This window comes from Chionomys nivalis, chromosome X, assembly GCF_950005125.1.
Source record: "Chionomys nivalis chromosome X, mChiNiv1.1, whole genome shotgun sequence".
NCBI classification, from domain to species: Eukaryota; Metazoa; Chordata; class Mammalia; order Rodentia; family Cricetidae; genus Chionomys; species Chionomys nivalis.
Genome location: NC_080112.1, coordinates 96,563,881 through 96,587,665, shown reverse-complemented (window position 1 = coordinate 96,587,665; position 23,785 = coordinate 96,563,881). Strand labels below are relative to the sequence as shown.

Below are 23,785 nucleotides of genomic sequence, written 5' to 3'. Positions count from 1 at the left end.
AGACTAAGGTTCTTATCCTACTTGAGTGACTTAAATTACAGTCTCAAATTCTGTATCTCTAGAGTTGATTAAAGTTCTTGTGCCACAAGATTATTTACAAAGCAAATGATAGCCTGGGTAAAGTATATAATCCAGAATATAATCATCCATTTTTATAAATTATAATATGCTAAATCAATTTTGTTACATTGACCATGACTTATTTTTCTTAACCTATGATCTTATGTAAAGATAAAGAACATTACCAAAGAAAAGTTGTCTGTGTTTCTCAAGAGTCACAGTAAATCAGAAATTTGAATCAACCTACCCAGGGAAACTGACTGATGCCAACTACAGTCAGAATCAACTAATGTGCAATATGAAATATCATTTCCCTTGCCAGGTTCTAGTTACTTGGTAAGCTAAATTAGTAATAGAGTATTTGCTTGATGATTACAGAATTAGATTAAATGGAGACCACCTAATCTGGTCTCTCTCAGATTTAGCATATCTCCTCTGGAAAATGCTGAACTCAAAATCTAAAATATCATTTGACTCATACTTTTGCTAAATTCAATAATACTATCTATTTTTTCTGATGATTATTCTAGATTTGTTAATATCATTAATTAAGCTACAGTTAATCCACTGTTCTCTGAGCCTGGGAGACATTGTTGTCTCATTCCATTATGTACTGATTTAATTATCCCATCTCTCAGGGACCCAGGAATGCCTCAATGGAAAAGTTTAAATATAACATATATTGGTGTTGGCCAAAGAGACTAACTGATTAACCTAGATTTCTCATTCACATTTTGTTCCTCTGGGTATATTATATCACAAATATATTATAGTAATTTATTCAAATAAGTATGGGGAATGGGTAAGTTAATTCCCCTGCTTAACATGTATTAGATTATTTTCTATTGAGGTTAAGTGGAACAGTTAAATCTTGCAAGCTCATTAGATTTTATTTGATTCTGAAAGTAATTTTATGATATTATTCTACTGTAGAAGAACAGAGCCGGTGGCCTAAGAAGTACAGGAGATAGTCTTGCTAAACCAACAAGATATTTTAACAGACATAATAGAACATTATCCATGAATCCTAAATAAAGGAGCTTTAATAGTTCCCTGATATACAATTAATGAAATATGTGTGAAAATGCTGTCTTCAAATTTTATTAGGATTTAAGTACTTTTTTTCTTATACAGTTACTACCTGTAAGAGTAAATTGCTAAAAGCTTCAGGATATAGTTAATTTTATTAACTAACATATCAAGAGAAATTTATTATGAACGATATATTCTAAAAAGAAAACCAGAATGATTAGTATATCGCTCACACAGAGAAATTTGGTGAAATTCCAAGTGTTGCTGATTTAATTGCCCTTTTCTGTTGTTTCTGTTTACTTCAGATTTAATATACAAAATTGAGCTTGCGGGGGGGCTGGGAGCAATCTTCCTCCTACTTATACTGCTGGTGGTGGTCTACAAATGCTACAACATAGAATTGATGCTTTTCTACCGACAGCGTTTTGGAGGTGATGAAACTACTGATGGTAAGGCATCTCCTATTTCCTAACCTCAATTAATAGGCATAATTTATGGGTGATCCTGTAAGAGACTATTTCTATTCTTGGAAACAGAAATTAGAATATTTAGGGACAAAGGATTATGACGTGCAGCTTGCTCTCACAAAATTAAGGAAAAAAGTTTTTATGAAAAAAAAACTAGATAAAAATGTGATGCATTATTTTAATATAATCTTATTTATGTAATCTTCATATTTTTTGACATCACTTCTCAATAAAAAAACTGAGCAAGATATTTCTTGACCTAAAGACAAACAACTGCTATGAAAGCCCTTTCCCTTAGTAAAACACAAGAAAAAAAAATGTGCTATTTTTGTCTAGAAAATTTAAAGTTAGATACAGGTCATTTTTACCAACAAAATGCATGAACCTACATATTTTGAATACTTTTAGTACCATTCTCAAAAATTATTCCAAAGATACAAATTTAGAATGTGTCTGTTACGGTTTGAATACGTGGCAACCCCATAGTCTCATATGTGTGAATACTTAGTACTCAGCTTGTAGCAATGTTTTAGAAGGTTGTAAGACCAAAGGAGGTGTGGTCTAACTGGAGGAATCCCATTGCTAGTAGAAGAACTTAGCTAGGCATCAATTTCTATGTGGGATCTTTGCTTCCTGATACCGCAGGAAGTGTGCCTGCTCCACTGCCATGAATGGTACCACATCTTCATCATCATGAAACTAAGGCAAAATAAATCTCCTTATGCTACTTTTATTGGGTAGTATGTCACAGCAATGGAAAAAGTATCGAATGTAGTACCATAAAATTTTACTGTGTTTGTTTTATAGGACGTTTAGAAATCATAAGTTTAAATATCAAAAAATAAGTGTTTCTTTGCTGTTTTACACTTTGAACATTCAGAAATGTTTTAGTTTTTTTTTTCAAGAGAACAAATTGGTATTTTTCTGATTTCACATTTTACTTTTTTATTATTTAAAACAATTTTTAAATTTAAATATGTTTTGATTATATTCTATCCCTCCCCCAAGTCAAACGGCTATTTTTTCTATCAGCATCCATAAGAAGTCATATCATATTACTAAATATAATGCACTCACTCCCCAACTACTATAAACCTTGGAAATATTAATCAATTTCAAACAGTTACCTTTAAAGTCAGTTTTAAAGGTGTTTACTGAAATATTTAAGAGTAAACTTTTATTTACATTTCTAGGAAAGTATTTACCTTGAAGATTTAATTAATTTTCTTTATTTTTATAATGATAGATGTGATGTCAAAACTTTTGAGAAATCTGATTTTGACATTATTGTTGCTATTACACAAACACTGACATAAATATATCTTAGTTGACGACTGTTTTCACAGCAAGGTAGGCCAATACTTCTTTATAAATTCATTTTCAAGTTGTGCATTCATTTAGGAATTATAGCTAAGTATTTAAAGTAGTACTTGCTGATCTTAAGGAATATCTTCACAAGGAGAAATAAGGACTTGTTCTGATCATGGTTATATACACGAAAACGTAATTAATTATATTCTGTTCCTATGTACAAGAGCTAATATTGGAAATTAGACTTCTAATTTATACATACGAAGTAACTGAAGTATATAGTGGGAGGATTTGTGTGTTCTATATGAAAGAGCATGAAAAAGAGGCTCTTGCGGTTAATTTGCTTTAAATAACAATTATGAGCAATTTACTAATTTCAGTAAAGGGCAATACAATTTATTAGGTTTTACTATACTAATTATTTTCTGTCATCATCTGTACTCAATAACCAGTAGTAACTGACTGGTTGTTGTCTATACACATGAGACTAAGTTTATAGCATTGCATTGACAGGGATCTATTTGCATCTTTAGTTTTAAGATGGTCCATTTGATCAAAAGTGTCTAGTAATAATCAGAATATTATTAGACAATTGTATGCTCTAGCACAAAATCTATGGGGTGGGGAATGGGTGAAGGTCACTTCAAAGGTCTCCATTTCAAAGAAAAATGTAAATATTTTATATTCTTCATGGAAATTTGGTGATTGGGGACATAATCTCTGTACTAGCCTAAATAAATCCTAAAAATTTAACGAGTGTGTGCTGAGGATGAATAAATGAATTCTATTTGTTTAATTTTATTTATTTTATTTTGAGTATTTGCTGTTGTATATACAGTGCATGCATATGAATGTGTGTGACTTCAGGTGTGCACATGCAGAGGTCCAGAGAGAACATCTTTGGTCTCTCTCTGGCTTCATTTAGATGCTGTCTCTCACTGAATTAGAAGCTCCCCATTTCAGCTAGGTTGGCTACCCTCTGAGTTCCTGGTGTCCTTCTGTCTTTGCCACCCCAACCAACACTAAATACATATGCACCCAAAGACATGCTTGATTTTTTTACATGGGTGTTACAAATTCCAATTCACGTTCTCATGCTTGTAAATCTAGCTTTCTCAACCACTGAATCTAAGTACTGAGTAAATGAATTTTAACATCGTTTTACAAACATACATTATATGATGCCAATGCCAGCTGAATATGCTACCAAACTCTTTATCATTTTACTTATTCTAACAGCTCATCAATACAACTTAGTTTTTTGGTATAATTTTTCTTTGTATTTTCTCATTGGCTATGTCTACATATGCACACACTCTACTTAGACATATATAGTGACTGTTTTAGTTAGGCTTTCTATTGCTGTGATAAAGCACCATGACAAAGAGCAACTTGAGGAACAAAGAGTTTGTTTTATCTCTTAAGTATCAAATTTCTCTCACAGAAGGAAGTCAGGACAGGAACTCAAGACAGGAGCCTGGAGACAGGAACTGAAGCAAAGACCATGGAGGAATTGCTTACTCGCTTGTTCTTCATGGCTTGCTTAGCCTGTTTTTTTATATGGCCAGTTCCCAGTAATGGTACTGAACATAGTGGGCCAGGCCCTCCCACATCAGTCATTAATCAAGAGAATACCCACAGGCCAATCTAGTGGAGATATATTTGCATTTGAAGTTCTCTCTTCTCAAATGACTCTAGATTTTGTCAAGCTGAGAAATGCCTAACCAGGACAGTGACATTAAACATACATTGATTTTTTTAATTTTGTACATGCATTTGTATATATGTATGTAGGGGAGAACATGTGTTTGTGTGAGTGCATGATAGACTACAGTGAAGATCATAGAACACTGTCTTCTGTTGATCCTCAGGTCCCTTCTACCTTTTTTGTGAGACGTGGTCTCTCACTGGCCTGAAACTTCAGTCTAGATTCTCAGCAATGCCTCCTCTCCCATGTGACCATCGTATACACAAGTACATACACATATGTACATAGACGTATGAATTTCGTGAAAGTTTTTATGGAAATATTTTGTTTAATAAAATAGAATTCATCCAACAAACTTTGATGTTCTACCCATTTTTAATTCACCTCATTCCCACCCACTGCAGATTGCTTTATTTATTTGAACTACCAGTTTTTCAATAAATATTTAAGAGTTTCCTTTCAGATCAACACTACACACATACATACAAATAAGTCCTAAATTAGTTACTGGGTAAACAGTAGTCAAAACGTTTATAGAGTTCTGTTCCCTTTAGAAGTTAAGGGCTTAGGACTGTGTTTAGTATAGCTGCAGGAGAACTGGGCTGCAGAAATGGGAATGACTCCCCGATGATGAACAAAATTAAAATTAGACTTTAAAATATGGAAGGACAGGTGTGACAACATGAAAATTCTTCCACAAATAGTTCGGTTGTCTTCGTAACTTTTCTCTTCATTAGGAGCAGCATAGCTCTGGTGGCCGCTGTGCCAGCCGCCTTGTCTGCATTGTTCTCTAGTTTCTGGTTCCTCAAATAAGTTTAGTCTGTGTAATTTAGTACAGAGCACTCATTAGTGTTGTCTAGAAAAGCGGTGTCACTGAACTGCCTCTTGGTTTTCAAACAATTGTCCAGCCTGGCTGTTAACTTTATTTGCATCATGTTGATGCCTTTACTCTATTCATCTTGTCCCTGTATGTGAGCAACAGCTGTGCTATTCATGAAAATTTCTTGGCTCTCTACATAAGACTGAAGTGCCTTTTAAAGCTGTGGCATCTGAGTCATTGCTGGCTCACTAGCTGGTATCCTTAAGTCTCTGAGACATCTGACATGGTGTCTTTGAGAGCTCTTTCCTGCTCCAGCCAGTTACAATAAGTCCTTCACCTTTTAGTCACCTTGTAGGGATATAACTGAAACCAAAGCACCTTTTTTTTCCCAGAAAGAATTATGCTTCCAGAATGCTAGGTAAAACTGATTATACAGGTTCATATTCAAATATTAACATGGCAAAGACATAGATATTCTATTTCACAACTGAACTAGTATATAACAATACAGAAATAGTTTACTAGAAGAATGTGTATATATTGAGCTATAATGTTAGGACATAGTAAAGGAAGTTAAGAAAGTACCAGGTACATGTGAGTTTTAGCATAGTCAAAGAGTAAATCACCAAGGTCCGAATAAGCAATAAGCTAAGATTCTTGAACTTCTCATATGCTAGACAGTAGAGTCACCTAGCAACTGAACATTGTTAAGTACACAGTAGATGCTCAACAAATCGTTGATGAATAAAGTAACATGTGGTTCAATTTAGTTAGGGTTGTGAGATGGGAAACAATGGTCTAGCCTGACATGGAGTTTGAAGCAGCAATACTATCTACCAAGAACAATAAAATAGATTCTGCTCATAGGAATAGAGCTTTTTGTCTTTGGACTGTTTTATTCTTCCAGCTGTGCATCATCGGCAGCTTTGAGTCCCAGGTGAGTAATTATAGCTGGAGAAAGTCAGGGGCCTGCAGGTGCATCCTGTGCTTGATTGGAGCAAGGGCAGAGGTGCTAGTATTTCCAGGAGGTTCTTACATTAGCATCGCTGAAGAACATTTCCAATTCCAAGTAGAGTTTTATGTATAACAGTGGAATGTGTCCAATTTGTAAGCCAAAAGATCTTCTCAACTATCCAGGACATTATTTTGTGTTCATCTGTTCCTAGGCAATCAAGAAACCTAAGCAAGGTTTAGAAGCCTTCTATAGTTAGGGGGCATGCTAACATACCTTAAGCTTTTCTCTGGAACTCAGGTACCAGCTTAACATCAATACCAGAGTTCTTTTCTTGAATAGGTAGTAAGGGGTAGAATTGTACAAGAATTTGAACATAAATTCCCTATTAGAAGTCTCAGGGAGTCTCACCTAGTCCAACAATTAGGACATATGTTTCTTGCTTTATGCCTATAGTTTACACCCCATCCTGTCACTGGACTAAAATATTAATAGAGTAGGTAAGCATATGCCTCGTTTATTTTATAAAATTCCATATGACAAAATTTTAATCTATATTCTAATCAGATTTGTTTAGAAATAAATGCTTACCAGTCTTCCAAAATCAATGGCTTCAGGAAACTGGTATTAATGGGCATTGTTAGTTACTCATGGACTTATGTTCACTAAATTGACTTTAAAAATAATTTTCTTTAAATAAGGGAATTTGAGCATACAGCAGGTTTTCTGATATGTTGCAACTAAAACATATGGAGGACTAGCACAATAGATAGCTGTGTTCATTAACATTTTGTGCAAAAAAACGCATGCATCCATAAACATTTGTACTTTAGACAGGTTGGGTCTGAGCCAATACAGCAAAGAAGGGTAAAAATATGCTTGCAAAGTACAGTTAACTCCATGACTAAATGTGTGAAGAGAAAACCTAATTTGGCAATATTGGAAGGAGGTATATTTTGAAACAAAGGCCTCTTTTGGAAGTTGTGTCAAATTACTTGGCTGAACAAGAATAACAGGCAATGTATTTGTATAAAACCCAGCTGTTGTTTCTGCTATTTGGTAATGAACTGCTTTTTGTATATGATGCTGATGACACTAACCAACTGGAAGTATGGCATATGCTGAGTACAGTCTCCAGGAGTGAAGCGGGATTACTTCAATCTTTCACAGTTTAGGGCCCAGCCCCTTTTGGATTGCGTGCACATATTTGTGCAAACAAGGTATAGTCTGTGACTAAGTGGCAGAGCCAAACCAACTGGCACATGAAGGGTTCAAATCCATGACTTCAGCTTATTTCATCCTACATTCAAACACACCAAGATCATCATTTACAGGAGTCACTGAGTAGCACAAATGTGGAGTCTCGCCAAAAGGCGGGAATAAGAAATCTTTGCTCTATTCTGTCCTGACTGTAAGGTGCCCAGTTCATGACAGTTTTAGGTCATTTCATACGAAATATTCATGTGAAAATAGACTATATTACCTATAACATGAGAATTATTTTTCCAGTTGTTAAAGATTGTCACTGATTACAATGCTTATTCTGGTTTGTTAGCTGTTAAAGACGTCTAATGTTCAAGGGGACCTTCTACTATTTACTTCTGTTCTTGTTACTGTTATTCTTTAAGACAATAAGGAATATGATGCCTATCTCTCGTACACAAAAGTGGATCAAGATACTCTGGACTGTGACAATACGGAGGAAGAGCAGTTTGCTCTGGAAATACTGCCAGATGTCCTAGAAAAGCACTACGGATACAAACTCTTTATCCCAGAAAGGGATCTGATTCCCAGTGGAAGTAAGTAACTGCATTTGCTCTTTAAAACATCCCTTCTCTTTCAGAGGATGATATGGAAGCGGCAAGTCTCAGAGCCAGCTTTTTAGAAAACCGTTTCTCTCACTAGATGGTTTTTCAAATTCAGATTTCTCCTTGTGTAGATTGTGACTTTAGAGCATCTGAGGTTTTTGGAAGGTATTCTCATTTATAATTTAAGTATGTTTTTAAAACATACTGTAAGTGTGGTTTTGATTACAACGCTTAAGTTTCAGGGGTAATAATGACACTTCATTTAAAAACAAGCTGTAAAATTCAGTTCAAGCTACTTCGGTGGACTGCAGGTCCCAAGCTGGACTGCTGTCTTTGCCTTGACTTATAAATACAATAAATGTCACTAATAACTTTGAATATTTTCCTTTCATCCTTGTTATTCACTATGCCTTGTCACTCATTCACAGATTTATGGAAAAATCCACTGTAAAAGATGTATGACGCCATTGGGAGCAGTATTTTCTGTATGTATTTAGTACTTAAATAAAGTTTAAGATGTGCCAGACACTGTAGGTTTCAATGCTACTTTTCAGTAATGCTACCTAGTGAAAGCTGCATTTGAGCTTTCCCAGTAAATCCAGTTGCACCTCAAAATGCATGCTTTGTTCTTGTTAAAAAATATGTGCTTTGTTCAGAACTTGTACGTGGTAAAATATAAGGATAGCATAGGCCTAAGTGACTGGCCCTGCCCTCAAAAGGATTTTGAAAATACTACGGGAAAAACAAGGGACTACAATACATTTGTATATTGTCTTTTAACAGTCTTAAATATGCTAATGTTTACAATGAGACAATTACAAAAAATCTTTATTGTCAGACTTGATGGCATTTAAGGTAATTTGACATTCATTATACTTTATCACATTTCAGACTTATAATTCTGTGTGTGTGTGCGCATGCCTGAGAGAGAGAGAGAGAGAGAGAGAGAGAGAGAGAGAGAGAGAGAGAGAGAGAGAGAGAGAATTAAGTATTTATCTTCCAGATGAGGAAACAAAGGCTCAGAGAAGCCCAAGATCATAGGGCTGTCAAAAATAGAACTGGACATAGAACATAGATATCACCCTGCTAGATCATGCTGTTCTTCAATAATATGGTCATTAAACTAATGGGAAACAAATGGGAACCAACTGTGTTTTTATCGTTTCTCTTTCTTCTTGAGGACCATGTGTATGTATGTATGAGTGTATTTACTATTGCATGCCTTTAATGTGCACTGAAAGGTCCAAAGACAACAATATTTACAAGTTCATTTCTTTTCCTCAATTAAAATGTCTCTAAACTTCTTCCCATGGTCTGTCTACGCTTTTCTTTCTGCTCTGATAACTTGAAATATAATGCCCTGGCAAGAGATTGCCCAAGGAATATTCCAATGTCTGAGTCATTTTTATGCCTCAGTGTCTTTCTCCCAAACCATGTCCCTTGTGTCTTTTCCATTCTCACTTCTATTATCCTAGCTTAGACACCAATTGTATTATTCCAACAATATTGATTATACTGTCACTCTTCCGTGTAATCCATTACCATGTGTACAACCCCCCAACACTGTTCCACAAACTTCGATTTTTTTCACTCTTTCCTCCAGGATAAAATCTGTAAACCTTCCTTAAACACTTTTTTAATTGGCTGCTTGCCCAGATTGTTCTCCTCTCACCCATTCTTTTTGCTACCTACTCAAAGCCTCTGCTCTAGCCAAGTTATGCCTATGATATGCATTATGTGTCTCTATGTCCCTGAACTGTTTTTGTTCATGTTAGCCTTCTATGCATTTGAAGACCCTATTGATTATTTTCCATATCACTTACTGATTTTGTGGAAAATCTGTAGTAATCTCTTCAGGCCTCAAGTTCATGGTATATTTATACTTTTTGACTATAAATGTATAGACCTAAGATATTTTGTTTGGTTCTATAACTTTAGGTAGTGTGCCATTTATTTATTTCTTACCAATATGATTATAAGTTCCATGAGTATTGTACTAAATTTCATTTATGTTCATAATGATATAGTCATCTAACACAGTTTAAAGTGATTTGGTGCCTCATAACAACTGTTGATATTTTTTCAACAGTGTTAGTTTAAGAGAAGAACAAGGAATGAAAATAAGCAAGGACATTACTTTTTGGTGCCCCTTTTCTGTTTTAAAATGCTTTTGTTAAATCTCTAAAACGTTCATATAATATATTTTGATCATATTTTCCCCTTACCCAATTCCTCCCAGATTGGTCCTCAAGATAAATCAGACTTTTTATATCCTCTTTAATTATCTTGACTATTAACTTACTAACCAGCACACATAAAATATGTGTCACACTTGTGCGCAATTTGTTACAAACTGAATATATAGGCCAGTGTTCCATCTACGACTTGGATGCTGTTGGCACTTCATGTCTTCTACACCTCAGAACTATGATGGGTGAGCCAGCCATGATTGTAGCTCTCAGAGCTTACATTCTAGCAAGATATTACACATTAAATCAAATGCAGGAGAGATTTGATAGTCCAGAGAAGATCATTTGCACATTCTTAAGATTTTTACAATCATCAGAATGAGCGGGGACTTGATCCAGAGGTACTGGATGGTACTCAAGAATATTTTTCAACCATCAGCCATTTGAGAAAACTATGTAACTTTTAGATGCAACCACTGGAGGGTGTTTGCTTTTAATCCTTCCTTCCTGAACTAGGGAATTCATGTTCTCTGAATTCCGATTTGCGAGTGTAACCTGCAGAAGTTCTTAAAAAGACTCTTTGACAATTTTTCTTTTCCATCAACATTTCAGTGCTAGCTGAGCAGTCACCGTGTCACGATTAACGAGTTTTTCCTTGGCATTTTTAGCACGCATTCAGGAAGTCGATGAAGTATATGAATAATATACTTGATTTACACATGAATGACAGAGTAGAACATTTTGGGCCTGGTGTATGCGTGTTATTAAAGAAGCTTCTGTGGTCTGAATTTGCAGCCATTGGTACACATTTAACAGGTTATGCTATATAAATATAGACACATTCCTGTGGGGGGACCTAGTTACAATATTATAAGCTGTTTTTGTCCCTCACATCTCATTTAATACATATTGACCCAAGACTATGCTTTCCTCCAAAAGTATCAACAAGACCTTTGAGGATTATAAAAGCAAGCTTCATAAGATCCTTCTTGATGTAGACTGATAACTCTCTCTATGAATCAAATTAGTTTGAATATTGCTCCCTTTCATGTATCTTCAGTCATTTTTCTGCCTCTCTCACAGTACGCCACTCAAGCCTGTCAACTCAAAATATTTCCAATGCCCAGAATTTGAAAGGTACAGGAATCTCAGTCTCAGTCTCTCTCTTTCTCTCTCCCTTCCATTCTCTCCATTAACAATTCTCAGAAAGCTCAGATATAGAGATGTTGATCTTCCAAATGAATTAGACTTGTCTCTACTTTTACCACTCGCCTACCAGGAAATTTGTGTGGCTACTGTGAACCATAGAGATGAGAATATTTGACACAAAATATTTTCCCTAAATTTCTGAGACCAAGTCTTTAGATTGGGGCATTATTTTCCTGGCAGTAACGACGTTTCCATTCATGAGCCAGTGGCCAAAATCTTCTTTATGTTTTCTCAGGTTAGGTGCCTAAATGTGGCAAGAATTTGTACTTTCCAGTAAAACTTTGGTCTATTTCTTCCCAGACTAGAAACATCTGTCCCTGAGAACAGTGAAAGCAACTTCGTTGCCAGCAAGCATCTGTATGTCAGAAGTGACAAGCAACCAAAAGAAAGCCAGATAGAAAACACCCTACTCAAACTGCCTAGAGACACAAACTTGAGAAGTAGAGATTTTCTCACCCTTGCAGCTGCTGAGTTTTGTGGTGTAAAGTACCCTACACAGAGGACATTGTGTTCATGGGGGCTAGTGGATCCTTGAGGAATGAACAGATGTGCTCTGAAGCTGACATGTGACCAACAGAACCCAGCTGTGCAACTGAGATCTTGAAATTGAGGACATTTTTTGGATGAGTACCATTTAGCCTCTTGGACCCATCTTATCTCAGAGTTTCTGCACAGATTATGAAACATTAAAATATAAAGAGCTATGGAATCAAGCTGAAACGTACTGGTTTGAGGGAGAAAAGAGCATTCTAAGACAAAGAAAATAAAACTGAAGAATTCAGACTATAGCCTTTATTTACTTTTTAAAGAAGCAAAGTAAGGTCCTTAAAAATGTGTGTATGATATATACTAACAATTATGACTCAAGATTATCCTAGCATAAGCTTTGGAAAAAAATATAATTGCGTAAGTGGTAAGTTAAAGAAGAAAACAATTCTTCACAAATATTGCCTCAGTTTCCCCTTTTATTTATATAAATATTTGGAAGATCTGTATGTAAATTATTTATGCATGTCTATGTCAGAGAAAGACACTAGGTTTTTTTAATTTTTTTATTTTTTTCTTTTTTATTTATTTATTTTTTTTTCTTTTTTAATTAAAATTTCCAACTGCTCCCCGTTTCCCATTTCCCTCCCCCTCCTCCCACATATTGCCTCCTCCCCCCACTCCCCTCCCCCATCCCCACTCCTCTTCTCCTCCCCCCAGTCCATTCCCCCTCCCTCTCGATACTGAAGAGCAGTCCAAATTCCCAGCCCTACAGGAAGACCAAGGTCCTCCCACTTCCATCCAGGCCCAGGAAGGTGAGCATCCAAACAGGCTAAGCTCCCACAAAGCCAGTTCATGTATTAGGATCGAAACCTAGTGCCATTGTCCTTGGCTTCTCATCAGCCTTCATTGTCCGCCATGTTCAGAGAGTCCAGTTTCAACCCATGCTTATTCAGTCCCAGTCCAGCTGGCCTTGGTGGGCTCCCAATAGATCAGTTCCACTGTCACAGTGGGTGGGTGCATCCCTCGTGGTCCTGACTTCCTTGCTCATGTTCTCCCTCCTTCTGCTCCTCATTTGGACCTTAAGAGCTCAGACCGTTGCTCCAAATTGGGTCTCTGTCTCTCTCTCGATCTATCGCCAGATGAAAGTTCCTGTGCCATTCTCCTTGGCCTCTCGTCAGCTCTCATTGTCCGCCACATTCAGAGAGTCCGGTTTTATCCCATGTTTTTTCAGTAGCAGTCGAGCTGGCCTTGGTGAGCTCCCAATAGATCAGCCCCACTGTCTCAGTGGGTGGGTGCACCCCTCGTGGTCCTGACTTCCTTGCTCATGTTCTCTCTCCTTCTGCTCCTCATTATAACCTTGGGAGCTCAGTCCGGTGCTCCAATGTGGGTCTCTGGCTCTATCTCCATCCATCGCTAGATGAAAAAAAATTTTCCGCCTCCTCCCCGCCTCCCATTTCCCTCCCCCTCCTCCTGCCCCTCTCCCCCTCCCCCCACTCCTCGTCTCCTCCCTCTCCAGCCCCAAGAGCAGTCAGGGTTCCCTGCCCTGTGGAAAGTCCAAGGTCCTCCCCACTCCATCCAGGTCTAGAAAGGTGAACATCCAAACTGTCTAGGCTCCCACAAAGCCAGAACATGAAGTAGGATCAAAACCCCGTGCCATTGTCCTTGGCCTCTCATCAGCTCTCATTGTCCGCCATGTTCAGAGAGTCCGGTTTTATCCCATGCTTTTTCAGTCACAGTCCAGCTGGCCTTGGTGAGCTCCCAATAGATCAGACCCACTGTCTCAGTGGGTGGGTGCACCCCTCGTGGTCCTGCCTTCCTTGCTCATGTTCTCCCTCCTTCTGTTCCTCGTTAGGACCTTGGGAGCTCAGTCCGGTGCTCCAGTGTGGGCCTCTGTCTCTATCTCCATCCATCGCCAGATGAAGGTTCTATGGTGATATGCAAGATATTCATCAGTATGGCTATAGGATAGGGTCATTTCAGGTTCCCTATCCTCAGCTGCCCAAGGAAATAACTTGGGACATTGCCCTGGCACCAGGTAGCCACTCCAGGTTCAAGTCTCTTGCCAACCCTTAGGTGGCTCCCTTAACTAAGATATGTGCTTCCCTGCTCACCTATCCAACCTTCCTTTATCTCCAATCATCCCGTTTCCCCAAGTTTCCCCCATCCTCTCCTTCACACTTTTCTCTCCCCATCTCCCCTTACCCCCATCCCACCCCACCCCCAAGATTCCAATTTTTTGCCCGGCAATCTTGTCTACTTCCCATAGCCAGGAGGATAACTATATGTTTTTCCTTGGGCTCGCCCTCTTATTTAGCTTCTTTAGGATCACAAATTATAGACTCAGTGGCCCCTATCCACAGCTAGAAACCAATTATGAGTGAGTACATCCCATGATCTTCTTTTTGGGTCTGGGTTACCTCACTCAGGATAGTATTTTCTACTTCCATCCATTTGCATGCAAAATTCGAGAAGTCATTGTTTTTTACCGCAGAGTAGTACTCTAATGTATATATATTCCACACTTTCTTCATCCATTCTTCCATTGAAGGACATCTAGGTTGCTTCCAGGTTCTGCCTATTACAAATAATGCTGCTATGAACATAGTTGAACAAATGCTTTTGTCATATGATAGGGCATCTCTTGGGTATATTCCCAAGAGTGGTATTGCTGGGTCCAGGGGTAGGTTGATCTCAAATTTCCTGAGAAACCGCCACACTGATTTCCAAAGTGGTTGCACAAGTTTGCATTCCCACCAGCAATGGATGAGAGTACCCCTTTCTCCACAACCTCTCCAGCAAAGGCTATCCTTGGTGTTTTTGATTTTAGTCATTCTGACAGGTGTAAGATGATATCTCAAAGTTGTTTTGATTTGCATTTCTCTGATCGCTAAGGAGGTTGAGCATGACCTTAAGTTTCTTTTGGCCATTTGAACTTCTTCTGTTGAGAATTCTCTGTTCAAATCAGTGCCCCATTTTTTAATTGGGTTATTTAGCATTTTCACGTCTAGTTTCTTGAGTTCTTTATATATTTTGGAGATCAGACCTTTGTCTGTTGTGGGGTTGGTGAAGATCTTCTCCCAGTCAGTAGGCTGCCTTTTTGTCTTAGTGACAGTGTCCTTTGCTTTACAGAAGCTTCTCAGTTTCAGGAGGTCCCATTTATTCAATGTTGCCCTTAATGTCTGTGCTGTTGGGGTTATACATAGGAAGCGATCGCCTGTGCCCATGTGTTGTAGGGTACTTCCCATTTTCTCTTCTATCAGGTTCAGTGTGTTCAGATTGATATTGAGGTCTTTGATCCATTTGGACTTGATTTTTGTGCATGGTGATAGATATGGGTCTATTTTCATTCTTCTACAGGTTGACATCCAGTTGTGCCAGCACCATTTGTTGAAGATGCTTTCTTTCTTCCATTGTATACTTTTAGCTCCGTTATCAAAAATCAGGTGTTCATAGGTTTGTGGGTTAAAATCCGGGTCTTCTATACGATTCCATTGGTCGACTTCTCTGTTTTTATGCCAGTACCACGCTGTTTTCATTACTGTAGCTCTGTAATAGAGTTTGAAGTCAGGGATGGTAATGCCTCCAGAGGTTCCTTTATTGTATAAGATTGTTTTGGCTATCCTGGGTTTTTTGTTTTTCCATATAAAGTTGATTATTGTCCTCTCAAGATCTGTGAAGAATTTTGATGGGACCTTGATGGGGATTGCATTGAATCTATAAATTGCCAGAGAAAGACACTAGTTGAGCTAAAATATTATTACACATATAGCTGACCAGCCATACCCCTCAAAATTAAATCTCCAAATTTGATCTCAAATATCATTTTTTACTTATTTCATACCCAAGTTTCTATGACGCTCTCTCACTCATGAATCCTAGCACTTCTTTATGAGTTTAAGGGGAAATTTTGATCTTTTTTATCATATTTTACGTATTTGCTGAACTTTCCCCAATAATCTAATCTTTAGTCATTTAGTGCTCTGGGCTAGTCATGGGTTTTATCTGACAATGCAATGACTAATGTCTGGAGAATACATCCGCTGTCAGGTGATCCCTAGTCACTTCTGAAGTGAGGCATGCAAAAAAGATTTTTGTGCACGGACCTGTAAGTATTCACTGCCAATAGTCCCTATCATCGCTGAACAGATTGGCCACCATTCAAGTAGGTTGCCTTTGGGGAGGAATAAAATCCTTTTCCAGGCAATCTAATGTCTGTGACCTAAAAAGTGTGAGACCAAGGTGACATGTACAACCAACAAAATTTAAAACATTGCTTGAAATTTACTCACATGGTATAAAATTAGATGTCTTGACAATTTTTGCTAAAAACAAAAAAAAGAGCAGAAATTATACTCTAATTACCCCCCCAAAATTTACTAAGGTTAAATGGACTAGTTTTCTCATCATCATTTGAGGTAGATGTTAGAATTCGTTGTGCAGAATTTTAATCAGGAAATATGGAGTTTAAAGTACAGGCATTTTTAAACAATCTACTGTGCAGGATAATGTCTTAATGTTAAAGGAAATACAGAAAAATCTCCATGAGCAATAATATCTTCGTTCCGTAGTCAGTGAGTTGACACTAGTGTGTACTAGTTACATATGCACCTTTCTAGGGCCGGTGGAGGAGGAGGAGGGAAGACAGAGCATGGGCATTCTGATGCCCTGTTGTGCTCTACTTTCTTTTTCTCTGGGTTGTCTACAAATGTAAAGAGGTGAAAGAAAGCAGAATGCAAACACCATTCCCAAAAGCGAGCTGCAATAGGAAGTATGAAGAACTCATGCCCGGAAATAAGGCCTCCAAAATCAGAGACGTAACAGAATAAAGTTCCCACATAAACTCTCAGCAAATCTAAGTTAACTGGATTTACACACTAATCTTACTTCAGGATGATTCTTCCATTAGTAGATCCAGAATGAACTGCTGCAGAAATTTAACCCTACTAACTAGTTGTCAACTATCAAGCTAATGACTTGAGAATGGGGGGGGTGTCTTTGTAGGGAATGTAATATCACACATGGGAAGTATACCCCTACACATGCACCTGGCTAAAGGAAAACGATGGAGTCTGTCTCTGCAGCAAATAATAGACAGAATCCCACAACCGTCAAAGTGCAATCAAACACCAGCATTTTCACATCAGCCAACATGTAATTCTTCTTGTATTATTTCTCACAATCATCTAAAATCCAAATAACATTATCAATCAAATGGTAAATAAAAGTACCTCATTGAAAGCCTCTTGGATTGCCAAGGATCTGAGAAATTTTCCATCGTAAGTACATAGTAGTGAAAATACGTTTTTTTTTGTTGTTGTTGTTGTTGTTATATGGGAAACATAGATTTTTAACTTAATTGTTGATGCATTAACCTATATTTTTTAAAGATACTGTCATTGATGTTTATCAGTTAACTAATGTTCACAAGAAACTGAAGGAGTATTATATGTTGTGATGCATTCCATCTCCTTCTAATGCTGTGCTTTTGTATAATAGCTGTACATAATTGTATCTTTAAGTATACCAAAGTACTATCATTTGATCTTTTAACTTAAAAATATGCCGTATACTCTTATAAAAAACCTAAAATAATTGCAGGTACCAATACAAAAACAATTTGCAAATAGCCAATTGATTAACTTGCAAAATCAAATTATCAGTAGAGGCAGACTACCAAAGAATCTGTTAATATGGAGTTTGATTTTTTTTCTCCTGTCCTCTCTACCTTGAAAAGCCAACACAAAGCCTTAGAATGAAAAGGGTATGAAGTCTTTAAAGCCATACATATCCCTCTAAATGCACTTAAATGGGACTGCTGTTCTTTGTTTCTGTTTTATTAGTGTTTCCTCCTTCATTTTGCCCTTTGCTTTATTAAAACAAGCACAATTCATTTTCAGATCAGTTCTTTTAATCTAATCATACTTCTCTAAATAAACCCACTGGAATTTCTTTATCAGACTTCTGAATGATATTTTTAAATCAAATTCATAATAATTTTAAGAAGGTTTTAGGTAGTCACTTTCATGGATTTGCACCAACAATGATGCTGGTGGCTTGCACATTGCCCAAGGAGGGTCTAGTGGACAATGCATTGCAAGAAGTCAATCCCTGGATAAGACAAAAGGAAATAATTCCTGGCATCGCCATGTAGAATATGATTTTTCCTATCCTAATTTAAGTACCTCAATCAAAATTCCGTTGAAGATTTTTTCTTTGCCTAGTTATGGAGGTCACGAATAGGTTAAATGTGCTTGTCTGGCTTTGTTCCATGTCTCTCTTTCTGCCTGTGCTTTCTCAGACTCATCTAGAGACAAAAAGAAACAGTATCACCCCCTTTGGTCTTCACTGCCATCAGAAGTTACTTAAAATCAAAGTTTGCAAAAAGACATGATTCTGGGACCTTACATTTAAGGGACATTACATATTTTTATGTGGGAAATAAAAAGCATCTTTTAAGGGATTTTTTTTTTCTATTCTGTTGCTAAACTTGTCGGAACAAGTCAGGGCAAGCTGTAGTGAGTATTCAGATATGCTGAGGATTTGGGGATTTTTTTTTTGAAAAGTGTTTCTTTATTATCACTTTGTGGTAACAAGCCTTTTAATACGTTTTCTGAAGGCTTCTAAAATGTCTCCCACAAAACCACAGCCTACTAGGGCAAACCTGACTGCCTGTCAGACACTGTGCTTTGGACCAGCAATGTCTTAACTTGATACCTGCTTCTGCTTAGTTTATTTGGAACTGTTTGAAGCCTAACCGCCCTGCCTGGTCTATAATTCGGGGGTGGCAAATCTCTGGAAAGGTCTGGATAGTAAATTCTTTATGATTTGTGGATCACATAGGCTCTCCCTTGCATCGTGTTCATTTTGTATCTTATTCGACATCCTCAAAAGAAAATCTTTTCAAAATGTAAAAATGTCACTCCTTGTTCATGGGCCACCCAAAAACAGGTCATGGATCTTAGAAGGCCAGGTTTAAAGTGACAGTCATTAGACACAGATATACAGCCCCAAGGTGAGGGGAGGATTGCCTTGAGCATTTGCTTCATACACAGCCAACAAAAGACTCCCTGGCTAAAGACTAGCAAATACAATCTTTAGACCATGCCTCATTTGTTTCTTCTTCCTTATGTACATTTTTTCATGACAGTCTGATTTTTGTTTTTATTTTCAAGAAAAAAGAGAAAGGCTAAAAGGAAAGAGGGAACCAGGAGGAAGGATGGGGGGAGGAGAAAGAAATGAATGAGAAAATAATGAAAAAAAGAAAGAGAAAGAAAAAACTTGGAGGTGAAAGAAAAGAATGGAAAAATCAAAAAGGAAGAAAAAAGAAAGAAAGACAGCAAGTGGTAGAGAGAGGGAGAAGAGAGAGAAAAAAGAGGAAAACAGAGAGCGCCAGAAAGTGAGAGTGCACAGTCTTTCCCTCGTCTACAGGCAGCTCTTAGCGGCACCTCCCCAGCTGCTTTCAAATACTGAGGCTGCTGCCCAGCCACTGATCACCATCCCAAGAAGTGAAATGTGGGCTTCACATCTGAAAACTTCCACTTGCTTTTTCACCAAGTAAAATGGAACACAGAATTCAAGGCCCAAGCAAATGACTTGTGTTTTCTTTGGGACACTTAGGCTATTTCTACCCAGGGAAAATTTTGATGGACTGTCTAACTCCAGTACATATGATTAATGTATATATAGGGCAAACCAGGATAATTCCGGTTTTTTTTCTTCCACAGCAGGTTTTCAGCCCGAATTATCTGGATGCTTGCCTCAGCTCTCCACTAGGCTTTGCCAGGATAAGCACAGCCAGTGTAGTATGCAGGAGACGGGGACCACTCCCTCTCTCCAAGGTTCTCTTCAACACCCACACCCTGTGCAGCTGAGCAGACTGGGAACTGTCCTAATAAACTTGTTCTGGGGACAAAAGTTTCTAAGATGCCCCTAAATCCATAAACATTGAATTCTGCTTACATGTAAAATGGTAAAATACATAATAGATGTGTGAACGGGGACATCTATACTAACGGGAAAATATTTTATGCTCTTCTATTCCCCATCCCAAAAAGTTACTAGGAAAACTGAAGTCCGTGATAGCTCAACTAAATTAATTCCTGCTTGACTTACAATTTCTCTTTATGTCAAGGTATATAGATACATAGATTTTACTTTTGAAAAAAAATTTCTCAAAAACTTAGAACCCCTTTCTCAGAAATGACAGGGAATCCCAGATGGTATCTTTATGGCTTCTGGTGTCCCTTTTTCCCCTGAAAACTGCTGTTTCCTCTTGAGATGACAGACATATTTCAGAGTTCAGTACCTACCTTCTTAGATTGCCTGACCCAATCCTAGCTCCTCTCTCTAAGCAACTTTTTATTCCTGCTCTAAATATTCACATTTGGCTTAATTCTTTGAGAAATTCACACAGTGAGAATTGATCACGTTCACCATCCTCACTCAACTCACCTGAAACCTTTGTTTTTAAAGATACCTTTAGAATATAGCCTAACATAAAATAGTGTTTGTCATGAAGATACATTTACCATGAGTATTGAAAAGGTTCGTGCCCTAATTTTTAAAATTTCAAAATGTAGTCTACAATTTGAAGAGACAAGAATGATGCTGAAAATAAGTCCTGAGAAATTATTAGTAACAGAAATTCTGTGAAATTACAATGAACTCATTACCCACCTGATAAAAGTAAAATATAACTGCATGTATTCTTACACCAACACCATGATTCTGGGTGTGGGATTTGTTCTGTTTTCTTTTTGCTTTAGAGAAAAGGTGAGAAGCATCATGGCAAAGATGCATGATAGTTTATTTTACTGTATCTTACAGATCCAACTTCTAATGATGAAGCTTCCCACATAACTTCTTTCTTTTTGGGAGCAGAAAGGAAGGAAGAAAATGAAGAGTCAGAGCTGTTGATAAATTGGGATAGGATCTTTCCACTCCATTGAAACTTTCCACCTTTTCTTCCATTTTGTTTCAGCAGTTCTCTCAGTGAGAAACCTCCCCACTGCTATGTGTGTAGTGTGTCTGTAGATTGCAATGCCAACTCTCCCCTCTGGATCCAAAATCTATAAAGGAAAGCATTTAAAATTATTCCAAGATTGCATTCGAACTCAGTGAATAGCCTCTTACTCAAAAATACTGTCAAATGTAACTACTGCATGAGAATATTCTGAAGCATATTTTTAAAAACACTTTTAGCAAGAAATTGTTTAAATGGAAAACTCCATGTATCTCTTTTAAATGTTTGTTTGGTTGTTGTTCCTGTTGTTTATGAGTGGAGGTGTGTAGAAATGTTCATTATTGCTTTGGAAAGTTTTCTTGCTGCCAGTGGTTAAAAAAGTTCTTGATCCTATTGCACGTAATGGCTTTGTGGGAGCCCAGGTAGTTTGGATGCTCACCTTAATAGACCTGGATGGAGGTGGGTGGTCCTTGGACCTCCCACAGGGCAGAGAAACCTGCTTGCTCTTTGGGCTGAGGAGGAAGGAAGACTTGATTGGGGGAGGGGGAGGGAATGGGAGGTGGTGGCGGGGAAGAGGCAGAAATCTTTAATAATTAAATAAATTAATTAATAAAAAAAATATGATACTGGAAAAAGAAGATCATCTGTAAAATGTGCATCTGTAAACCAAGTTTCTCTTTTCAAATGGCTTGTACTGAGCTGTTTGATGCCCCCCCCCCCACAGCATGTGCTGAATGTGATTGCTCAGAAGCAGTCTATAACGTGGGACAGATTTGTTGTGGCAAATGTCCCCATGCTTCCGTAAGCACTGCTTTTGCTAGAGGGCACTGTACGTTAGACAGGGCCTTTTGCTCTGCTTAGTAAAGACTGCTTTCTGGTGCAGCACCGTGTCCAAGTCTCTATTTGTTAAACACACATATATGGGCTCCCCTTTATGGCAGATGAGACTGTGGGAAGTGATATCTCAAAAGGATTAATGCATGGGATAGACAAACCTAAAGGCAATTTGAGTATTTTTCTACCAGGAAGAAAGCCATAACATATTCAACAATTTTCAAAATTACAACACAAAAGTTGGTTTATAAGTATCTGGCCTCCTTTCCTCTTTACCAGTCATTCTATTCCATTACCATCCTCATCTCTAACTCCATCCTTTATTCTTCGCCCTTGAACCAAAAAGCAAAGGATCATTCCTATTTAATTCATGAACACATATCACTTCCCTATCTGTTAGTTTGAAGGACAATATCGAGGACCTAATGTTGCAAATGGCCAGAGCATCTTCTGATAAATAAGGTGATTGTGATGCTGGAAGAGATTCTCCGCTGTCTCTCTCGCACAATCTCTCATGTTGATAGCACACACATACATAATTTCTGTAAAATTTTAGCAGTTGAAAACAGGATTCATGTGGACCAGTATTATTTGTTAGTTAAAAGTTGTAAATATAAAACACAGAAAAGAAGGAGGAAAGTATACCAAACTCAAAAGTAAAATAACCATTTATTAAAGGACTTTTGTTCATTTTTCATCAACTGGTTGATTACTTGTTTACTAAACTAACTAGTTCGTAAGTTTGTTTTCAGTTAAGTGATTAAATAAACAAAAAGTATTGAAAGACAGCTAAACTCTGAAGAAGTCAAAGTTTGTATGGGTCATCGGTACACTGTAAGTAATAATAAGGCAAAGAAAATAAAATTTAATCAGTTCATAATTTCTAAATTGTTGCAGACATGGGCTTTCTGAATGTGCAGTACAAAAGAGAAAATGCAATGGACGTTAGTGAAAGACTGGATCTAGAATGCAAACCTAATGCTTTAAAGACTGGCAATGTCTTTGTTTTACTCTTTCTCTCTTTCTGTGATTTATAGCATACATTGAAGATCTCACAAGATGCATTGAGCAAAGCAGAAGGCTTATTATCGTGCTAACTCCAGACTATATTCTCCGACGGGGATGGAGTATTTTCGAACTGGAAAGCAGACTCCACAACATGCTAGTCAGTGGAGAAATCAAAGTGATTTTGATTGAGTGTACAGAATTAAAAGGAAAGGTGAATTGCCAGGAAGTGGAATCGCTAAAACACAGCATCAAACTTCTATCACTGATCAAGTGGAAGGGGCCCAAAAGCAGCAAATTAAATTCTAAGTTTTGGAAGCACTTAGTGTATGAAATGCCCATCAAGAAAAAAGAAATGCTATCCCATTGCCATGTGCTAGACTCTGCAGAACAGGGGCTTTTTGGAGAACTTCAGCCTATCCCTTCAATTGCCATGACGAGTACCTCAGCCACAATGGTGCCATCGCAAGCTGATCTCCCTGATTTCCACCATTCGGATTCAATGCAAATGAGGCACTGTTGCAGAGGATACAAACACGAGATGCCAACCAACACCCTGCCAGTACCTTCCTTAGGCGACCACCATACTTACTGTAATTTGCCACTGACACTACTCAATGGACAGATACCCCTTAATAATCCCCTGAAAGAGACTGAGGAATTCTCAAGGAACAATTCCCTACTGCCATTATCATCGAAAGAGCTTAGCTTCACCAGTGATATTTGGTAATGAGAAAAAATCTCAGTGTCTCTGAACATGAGAATATGGAATTTGTGCTATGCTATACTGAGCATAAATGGCACCTAAGAGCATCAAGATGCTGAAAATGTGAAGAAAAAGGCACAAAAATCATGTTTATACTTAACTATTTTTGTTTACATTTATAGAATAGTGGGGGAATAGAAGGTCTTGATTTTGTAGTACAGCACCTTGTCCCA

General features: G+C 37.6%; 1 protein-coding gene across 1 annotated transcript in view; it reads left to right on the top strand.

Annotated features, from left to right (window-relative positions):
* Window positions 1–23,576, top strand: part of Il1rapl2 (interleukin 1 receptor accessory protein like 2) — a gene marked incomplete at its 5' end in the record, with an annotated part of 592,881 nt that extends 569,305 nt beyond the window's left edge. The window contains 3 exons of the mRNA XM_057760716.1: window positions 1,398–1,541; window positions 7,979–8,149; window positions 22,879–23,576. Coding sequence (XP_057616699.1) covers window positions 1,398–1,541; window positions 7,979–8,149; window positions 22,879–23,576 — 1,013 coding nt within the window. The remainder of the gene's footprint in view (window positions 1–1,397; window positions 1,542–7,978; window positions 8,150–22,878) is intronic.
* Window positions 23,577–23,785: the final 209 nt, after the last annotated feature.